Source organism: Diospyros lotus, chromosome 7 (assembly GCF_014633365.1).
Source record: "Diospyros lotus cultivar Yz01 chromosome 7, ASM1463336v1, whole genome shotgun sequence".
In the NCBI taxonomy this organism is placed as follows: Eukaryota; Viridiplantae; Streptophyta; class Magnoliopsida; order Ericales; family Ebenaceae; genus Diospyros; species Diospyros lotus.
Window position 1 is genome coordinate 35,481,201 of NC_068344.1, and position 9,689 is coordinate 35,490,889.

General features: G+C 38.9%; 1 protein-coding gene across 1 annotated transcript; it reads left to right on the forward strand.

The window, feature by feature from the left end:
* The first annotated feature begins 1,308 nt into the window (after positions 1 to 1,308).
* On the forward strand, positions 1,309 to 7,727 carry LOC127806543 (toMV susceptible protein tm-2-like). The gene is made up of 6 exons (XM_052343906.1): positions 1,309 to 4,131; positions 4,299 to 4,362; positions 4,501 to 5,527; positions 5,636 to 5,746; positions 7,030 to 7,165; positions 7,246 to 7,727. The coding sequence occupies exons 1-2, from the start codon at positions 1,509 to 1,511 to the stop codon at positions 4,346 to 4,348; spliced, it is 2,673 nt and encodes an 890-aa protein (XP_052199866.1). The 5' UTR covers positions 1,309 to 1,508; the 3' UTR covers positions 4,349 to 4,362; positions 4,501 to 5,527; positions 5,636 to 5,746; positions 7,030 to 7,165; positions 7,246 to 7,727.
* The last annotated feature ends 1,962 nt before the right edge of the window (positions 7,728 to 9,689 follow it).

Sequence of the window (9,689 nt, forward strand, 5' to 3'; positions counted from 1 at the left end):
TTCTAGCAACTTCTTGTAAGTGGGTATTCTACTTTAAAATATAGATTTATTAAAATCTAACTATTAGATCATTTTGATTTTTGGGTACGTGGGTCACTGAGTCAAGGTAAATTTGATTTTCGATTTCAATCGTTGGAATCAATCATGAATGGTAGCTGGGGATGTTTTTTTCATAAATGTGTTTTGAATTTTATGATCATAAAATTAATTTTTAGATATGCAAAAAATTAATTGTTTGATCAAACTCATTTTTGGATATATGAACCACTGTAATTGGGGGAATCCAATGATCGATTCGATCATTGGAATTGCTAGCCGACAACAACAGTAAGGCTGAATATTAGTTTGATTTGTTTGATTATTTTGTGGGTTTGTTCGTTTTTTGTTTTTGTTCGATTTTTACGAATTTTGGTTTTTGAGTTTCTTTAGTCAATTTAATTTAATTTTATACAACAGTTTAATTTTTTAAATTATTAAATTTTAATTAATTTGATAATGGAATTGACCATTTACACACTCTTTTATACTTAGCATTACTCATTTTTAAACTGTGGGATTGATTTTAAGTAATTATTAATTAATAAGCGAATTGGTGATAAACTCACCCACAAGGGTTTCCAGCTTTTGTGAACTCACTAGCCTACGCTCCTTAAAAAGTCATTGGAAGAGAGAAAAGGTCCTCAAAGTCAAAGAGAATATACTCTTATCCGGTGCATGGTGGTAGTGGCGCTGCTGCCGGTGGCGGCTCATCTTTTCGCTGTGGCCACAGGGCTCTATTCATTTCATTTCACTTCTATATTATGCCATGACCACAACATTATTTTTCAATATTTTAGTTTCTGTTAAAAAAATGTTATAATTTAATCTTAATATCTTACCAATAGTATTAACAAATTAGGTGAATTTTTTATATTACTTCATATATAATAGGTACAAGCACGAGGAGATAATATAGATATAAGGCTATATATATCTATATTATTATCCCAACAAATACTATATTTTAGTGTTATGAAGTTTTGTTAATAAAATATATTTTTAAAATACTCTCTCTATATATTTAAAAAAAAGAAGAAAGAAATTAACACTTTTAAAAGTATAAATTGGCAATTTGACCATAATTATGAAACTTTGTGTCTTATTTAGGCTTTCTTGATTCATAGATGAAAGTATAGTTATTTATTTGACATTTCACATGCTCCGTTGACATTCAAAATATTTATGTTTCTGAGAATATCTATTTAACATAACAAAAGCTGAAACAGCTTTATTAGAGAAAATATTCATAATGTTCCTAAGCAAGAACGGCTGGTGCAATGCATTTTAATACACTCTAATGCTAAAGCGAAGATTGAGCTGATAAAAATGAAGTCTTGATCTCCTAGTCTTTGTTAAAAATTCCGGGAAGTTGCTGGTGGGCTTCTTGGGAGTTGTTCTCCCTATTTCTGATACTACACTTTCTTTCTTGTTCTGGCCGATTGAAGGTTGTTGCTGCCGGGAAATCTAACATGGCAGAAGTGCTTATATCAGGAGTTGTCCGAAAACTTGCCGAGATAGCAGGTAATCTATTAGCAAAAACTTGCTCCCGCTTGTTTGAGTTGGAAGAAAACATTAATTGGGTTCGAGCTGAGATGAGCAGTATTCGATCTTTCTTGGAAAAAGCTGATGCAGTAGAGTCAGAAAGCGGAGGATTGGCTGACGATATCAGGAGCATTTGGGATCTTCTTTATGATTTGGAGGATATCATGGAAGAGTACTTCCCTAACCTATCACCACTTACAAGGACTGACTGGAAGGGTTGGTTTTCGTTTCCGAATGCCAAAGCTGCCCATGACTTTGCGGTGGAGATTGAAGAAATAAAACGAAGGTCGGTGGATATCAGTCGCAGGAGACAGACTTATCAAGTCCCAGATGCAAGTGGCCCTGCTGGAAGTGAGGTATGGGATCCAAGAATAACTTTTCCTCACACTGACGAAGTAAATGTTGTTGGTATGGACGAACACATTAAGGAATTGGTGGCCAAATTGACGGATCAAGATTCAAAGCATCGTGTGATCTCAATTACAGGCATGGCCGGTGTAGGCAAGACAACACTGGCCAGAAAGGTTTATAATTCTGTTCGACAAAGTTTTGAGTGTTCAGCTTGGATTTATGTCTCTCGACAACCAAACCCAAATGAACTTTTACATGATATAGCAAGGCAAGTTGGCTTGACGGAGGAGCGCAACAACAACTTTGTGGGTAATTTGTTCCATCTTTTAAGCAAAAACAGGTATGTGATAGTAATTGATGATATATGGAAGATTGAACCATGGAACGCTTTAAAAAAAGGCATTCCTGTTAATTACATGAATGGCAGTAGAATAATCATCACTTCCCGATACAACGAGATAGGTAGACAAATTGGTGGGTCTTTACATGAATTAAAACCCTTAGACGAAGAAAAGAGTAGAGAGCTATTCTTCAAATTGGTTATGGCTGCCTCGCAAGACAATGATAAAGATGGTGATCCCTCACAATCGGAAAGCATTATTGGTGAGAGAATACTACAGAAATGTGGCGGTGTGCCGCTTGCGATAGAAGTTATAGCAGGCCTGTTGTCATCAAAAGAGAGAAACATGCATGCATGGGATGGGGTATTAGAGAATATAGGTGGAGATGAAGACCAATGCTCAAAGATCTTTGCTTTGAGCTACAAAGATTTACCTTCGATGTTGAAACCATGTTTTTTGTACTTTGGTTTATTTCCAGAGGATCACGAAATTTTAACGTTCAAACTAATCAATTTATGGGCAGCTGAAGGATTCATACATGGCAGTGGGAAAAGGGCGGTTGAGGATGTGGGGCAAGATTACCTAAATCAGTTAGTTAGTAGAAACCTAATTCAAGTTGTCAAGAGGAAGTTCAACGGGACAGTTGGATGTTGTCGTATTCACGATATCTTGCATGACCTTTGCATTAAGAATGCTAGGGAGATGAACTTTTTTAACACTCTCAATGATGTAGCCACTAGTGTAGATTGCCTTGCACCACGCAGAGTCACTGCCTATCAAAGTGAAGTTGGCAACTATGTATCTCCAAATTATCAAACTCCAAAACTTCGGGCCTTGTTATGTTTCGATGATTTGATAAGGTTTTGGAAGGAGGATAAGCAGGTTAACCTTCGTCTTAAAAACTTCAAATTTCTTCGGGTGCTAATTATAATGTGCTTCCCTTGGCTGGGGGCTCCTATAAATGAAATTGTGAAGTTAAAACACCTGTATCACCTTGAATTGGGAGGGGGTAAGGTGGAGCTTCCTTACGCCATAAGCAATTTGGAAAATTTGCTGACCTTGGATCTACATAAATGCCTTGAACTCGTCCTCCCTGATGTCATCTGGAAAATGAAGCATCTAAGACATATTATATTACCTATTAAATGTTGGGCTCCTTTAGTCCGTGGGGTCAACTTGGATTGTCATAGGTTCCTTCCATCTGAAGTTTCTTTACCAAACTTGCAGACCCTCTATGGATTGCCTGTCAAACTTTTTGAGGCCAATTGGTTGCACAAACTTTATAGTTTGAGAACACTGAAAGTCTCCTTTACAACTGAGGAGCATATCATTGAGGTACTATCAGGTGCAACCCCCCTGTCACAGAGGCTAGAAGAATTGTATTTATTATCGGCAAGATATTCAAAATCTGCTATAACTCAGGGATCATTTACCAAATTTAGGTCAACATTGGATCTGTCTAATTATGAAAAACTTGATAAGTTATGCATGCGACAGGTAGATATGGCGAATTTTCCACAGCCTGATAAACTGCCAACATGCCTCACAGTGCTTATCCTTGAGGACACGGGGATGGAAACGGACCCAATGTTGACTTTGAAGAACCTACCTAAACTTAATATCCTTATACTTGGATGGAATTCGTTCTCTGGGGAGAATATGGTATGCTCCGGAGAAGCTGACAGCTTTCCTCAACTCAAAGTATTGAAAATTTATTCAAAGTGTCTGAAGGAGTTTAAAGTTGAGGAAGAAGCAATGCCCAAACTCAAGGACGTTACCCTCTTCACTCACTACACGCTGATAATGAATGTTCCAGATAGAATCAGAAATATAATCAAGATTATCGATGACATAAGAGGTCAGTAACATTTGTTGTGTTTCATTTGTATTCTTTTGATTATGGATATGTCTGTCCAATTCATTGATTTACTGTTTTAATTTGTTTCATGTACTTGGAAATTATGCATTTTTCCCAAATAAATATGGGGCTGGCTTTGTTACATGCACACATGTAAACTCCATCAGATGACTTATGGTATCCAGATGAGATAATTGATTCTCCACATGGTCTGTGACTTCATCGTGGAAGGTTTAAGTCCTTACCCAATTCTTTTACTCTTTCAATTATGCTTTCAAGAAAACAACTTAGAATAGATATTCCCGTAACTACATTTATATGGATGTGGTGATAATGCCATAATTTGATTGAATTTGTGATGTCTCACAGGTTAAAGCATGGGCTCTTGATCTTCAGATTGCTTGCTCCTCAATCTATTCTTGTGATATGATGCCTTTGGTTGATTGATTCTCATGAGAAGGAATGGCATCTGCTTTGTGATTTGATATTTTGGTTGCTTAATTACCTTTATCTGTTGTCTGAATTTGTCAGTGACTTTGATAAATGTTGAATAAATTTACATATACTGGTATCTTTGAACTCACCAGTGGTCAATCTATTGATTATTCTGTATCCATAATCAAAAAATACAAAAAATTGATTGTAACGCCCCTTCCTCTGCCATGTTATTGTTTTGAAAATTAGTGGGTGTAAATGTAATTTTTTTTTTTTTTAAAAAATACTGAATTCTCCATGAATTTTCGAGACTTGCTATAACTGCTGTTAATAAATTTGTAGTGCCATTCCTTCTGGGGGGAAAAAATTTGTAGAATGAATTTTTGCCCAGAGCGAGAAAGAGGCATTTCCTCCGGGTGGAAGGCATTTCCATTTGAGGCAATGAGAGACGACGTTTCCTCCAGGCGGAACTCAAGCTGAGCCTCGTCGCCTGAGCCATTTCTGGTTCGTTGAATCAACTGCTTCCGTTCGCTAGGTTCTGGCACTTTCAAACGAAATCATTTCGAGAATGGATGAAGAACAACGCCGGATAATGGACTGATGCCTTATCAGCCATCCGATGATCGTAAGTGAAACATTAGCCATCAGATTGGTACATAAAAGGAAAAAATAAAAACACAAAAGGACTGTCGAGAGTGAGTATTTATAAGGGCGATTCCCGAGAAATTCAGATGTCTATAGGTGTCAGACGAGCACGGGCGGAATCTGCAATCTCTCTTCCGCCGTATCTTTCTCTACCATTGACGCCCGTACCTTTTGATTATTCAATGTTTAGAATTATAACGTTTTCATATTTTTGTTTCCTTTTTGGTTCTGTTTTCATGAAATCGGAGATCGAAGATCCCGAAGGAACTGTTTATGCGAAGAGGATTTTCAAGATTAAGATTCAGACACCTGAAAGGTGTAGTTTGAAAGTACATTATATATTCGAGAATCGTTTATGTTTTGTTGATTTTCGCTTTATTTGGGTGACAAATTAAGTGGACTTTGGGGGTGGTGGTGGTTGTAGGTACCATTTTTAGCCTCCAATTGTGACCGTGACCTTTGCAACTCCAATATTTCACTCGAATATGACACTGGAGGCCGGATTTGTCTCGACATTCTCAACCTTCCTCCTAAGGTGAACTTTTGAGAAATTTTGGGTTTGATGCTGTGGTTTTGATTATTGTTGTTAGTATTTTTTATTGGATTAGAGTTTACAGTAGCTTTAGGAATGTCTGATTTCACAATATTCTTGATTTTCTCTTGGATTCATGATGGATTCATTGTTTGGTATTGTTTATAATAATAATAATGTATGAATACAAATATTTTAGTAGTTACAAACCAACACCGTTTCCCCGGGATCCTAGCGGGCAGGGTGAGTGGGCAAAGTACTGGCTTAGAGAGAATTTTTTGAATTTTGGTCACTGAAGCCTTCCATAAGTGAGATGTCAAAAGCTATTCTCTTATTTTTACAAGCCATTATTAGTTTCCTCTTGGTTTCATCAGTACTTACAAAAGCTTTTAAATTGCATTTCCTACCATGGAATTGTGGGCAATTTTTTATTCTCTTCAAATTCATACAACTTTATTTCTAGCTCCATGTCCTTTTGAATTTGCACTTAGAACATCTTATTTAACAAATATCATATTAATGCTTCATGCAATGCTGGAGAGGATTAATAGAGTTTCGTTCATGAAGTTTTGCGTAAGTGAGATCCCCTGAGTAAATTTTGCAAATTACGTTGGCATGGCTGGGCTATCTAAAATAGCAAGGAATCACCAAAACAATTATTGAAATATTCATAGAATGACAACGAAAACTTGTGCCGTGGAGTATACACCCAGCTGAAGATGAACCAAACTGTGAACATAAGCAACTACCGAAAACTTTTTACTTTTCTCTCCGATATAAATTTGAACACTTTGATTTGACTTTGCTGTTCAGAAATTGCCAAAGTTGCCTAATTTGAGATCAGGGAGTTAGATTGCAAATTTTTAACCATCAGTTCATCTGAAAACATAAATTGCTAATAAAAAAGAGTAATTTTATTGTTTATATTATTATTTTTTACTCTCGGTACAACTGCTAAATATGAGAGTTTGCGAGGAAAAACGTTTTAACCAATCGGCAGTGTAGTTATTTTCTTACATATTTCATGGGCAACTATATTATTTTTTTTGTTCCTTGTCATTGGTCATCTATGGCAACGGTCAAATCCCAATCTAAGCAGGCTGCATGGGAACCATCTTTTAACATTTCGACCGTGTTGACGTGCATTGGGTTGTTACTTAGTGCACCAACCCTTGAAGATGGCCTAATGTGGGAAACAATAAGTCTGCATGGATTAAATTGTTGGAGCAATTAGCAGTCCCACCAAAGACCTCTCTGATTCTGTGCTTGTTTGTATTAATGTGCAGAGCAGGGAGTACAAATATGACAGACATGCCTTTGATCAGAGGGCATGATTAATGAGAGAGAAATATGCCAGGGCTGGAGTAAGTGGGCATGATAGTACCAGTGAATGCTTTCAAGCTCGGATCAGATGAAAGGATGGTACATATTGGCTCTTATTTGCTGGGATCTAACTTAATTTATGATACTTTTTACTTTAAATTGGTTGTAATTTATTGTAGATGGAAACTAAAGGGTCGGATCCCATGAAGACTGAACTTGATGAACGCTCTCTAAGTCATAGAAAGCTATATGGGATCAACCGAAAGTTGTCCCTGGAGTCTTCTGGGTTATTTTGTGAGAAGGAATTAGAAGAAAAAGTCAGCGGAGCACCTATTCATCATCTTGGGCACAAACAAAAATAAGATAAAAGTCCAGAAGAAGAGTCCAAACCGAGCTTGGATGAGCACTTTCAAAATCATGAGAACCCAAGGTGGACAAAACGGAAATTATCACTTGAATCATTTAGTCCTCTGGAGACAAGATATGATGCTGAGGAGAATTTGGTGCCCACCCACCACACCACACATCCTTGTTTAACTCCCCGGATATTGTCATGATGTACAGAGTGCTCTAGAGTCCCGCCAGATAGTCACCACAATGAGAAACAGCCTCGTCATGATGGTGATAGTAAATCAGTAAATGATAATGTGAATAGTAGTTCGTTTTCAAGCTGGAATGACTAGAATTTTTCACTTTAATCTGGCAAGTTCGTCCAAGTAAGTGATGATAACATTAAAGTGAAACTGCGTTCCATGCCTCAATTGTTCACTTCCCTGTCCAATGCTACCATCTCAAATGGGACCTTTCTACAGCCTACGACTAGCCACACTCAAGAACGACTCAAAAAAGATTGGACTCACAGAACTGGAGCTGAGTTCAGCAATAGTGCAAAATGCAAGAAGCAAGGTCTGACAGGCAAGAAGCTATCTTGCGAGTGCGATTTTGTTTACCCCCGCTAGTTTGGGGGTAAAAAAGTCATTTGGGGGGGTCTTCACCCACCCGTTTCCCTCTCTCCTCTCTCTCCCCTTCCCTTGCTCTCGCTGTCGTCGACCCTCTCGCCGCCTTCTGCTGCACCGCCTTCCGCTGCATCGCCCCACCTCGCCCTGCCTCTCCAACGCCTCGTCGCGCCTCTGCACCGCCTCGCGGTCGGCAAGGCGAGGCGGTCGACGCACGAGAAGAGGCGACGGCGGCGACTGGAGAAGAAGATGAGAGGGAAAGAGGAGAGGAGAGGGGGAGAAGCAAAGAGAAGAAGAGAGGAGAAGAGGGAAGCAAAGAAGGGCCTCGCGGTCGACGAGGCGAGGCGGTCGACGCGCAAGAAGAGGCGGTGGCGGCGACGACTGGAGAAGAAGAGGAAAGGGGGGAGAGAGGAAAGGAGAGGGGGAGAAGCAGAGAGAAGAAGAGGGAAGCAGAAAGCAGAGAGAAGAGGGAAGCAGAGGGGTTAGTTTTTCACAGGGGTTATTTTAACCCCCATTAAATGAGGGTGAACAAAATCGCACTCCTATCTTGCGGGCTTTTAGGGAGAGCGATTTTGTTCACTCCCTTCAACGGGGGTGACCATCACCCTCACTATTCATGTGAGGGTAAAAAGTAACGGAACGGTCTGAAATCGTTTTTGATTGTCGTTCTGTTGCTTTTCACCCTCACATGAATAGTGAGGGTGATGGTCACCCCCGTTAAAGGGGGTGAACAAAATCGCACTCGCTTTTAGGCTCTTCCTGAGGTCAAAAAATTGATAAAAAAAGAAAATGTGGCTCCAACCCCCAATAAACATTCTTCAGAATCAACCATGTTATTGTTGACACCATATGTAACGGCCCGCCTCCCGGAGCCCCCGAGTACCAAGAGGATCCGTGAGAGGGTCATTACTAAAATGATATCGAACAATGACGCACCTACAACACACACATAACCCTTTTTGAAATCATAATTTTTCTTTATTACGACATCTCATCATAATCTTTACAAACCATTCATCAGTTGGGCCCACATGGGCTTACATAACATGCGACAAACTCTGAAAACCTAAACATTAACCTTATTAAGACACGATGACACCCAGGATCTAGTTTTGGGAGTGCTCTGCACTGGCTACCACGACTTGACGGTCTGGACCCAAACCCCGATGTACACACCTGCGATCTCAGGATATGCTGACCTGGAATGATGTAAAACAACATGAGTCGCGAGACTCAGCAAGCTCTAGAAAGAAAGGTTACGGGTTTAGGATATGACTCTTCCCATGACACCCCATGCAATTCATGTCAATGAAATCACGCCATGTCATGAGCTATACGTACCTTAGAGACAGAAATATACATTTGACCACTTTAGACCGACAATAAAATGGAACCCACAACTTAGACTTTGTCATTTTGAAATTATAAAATAAATAATAATTACTATTTACCATCAAAACGGACGGACCGACATTTTGTGCACGTGTGAAAAACATATTGATGAAAGATACACGACGAGATCCAAAAGAAGAACATAAGATGTACACTTGGCGTGAATGTAACCAAGAGCTTGTCCGCTTTTTTAATCTTTAATTTGGCTGTGTTGTGTTGTGTAATTTGAAATCAGACGTGGATGGATTAACTCCACCCATGTAATGTTTAAAGAC

Coding starts and splice junctions, on each gene's coding strand:
- LOC127806543 (XM_052343906.1), top strand. CDS start 1,509: ATGGCAGAAGTGCTTATATCAGGAGTTGTCCGAAAACTTGCCGAGATA. Junction 4,132..4,298: donor GATTATCGATGACATAAGAG/GTCAGTAACATT, acceptor AAACTCCATCAG/ATGACTTATGGTATCCAGAT.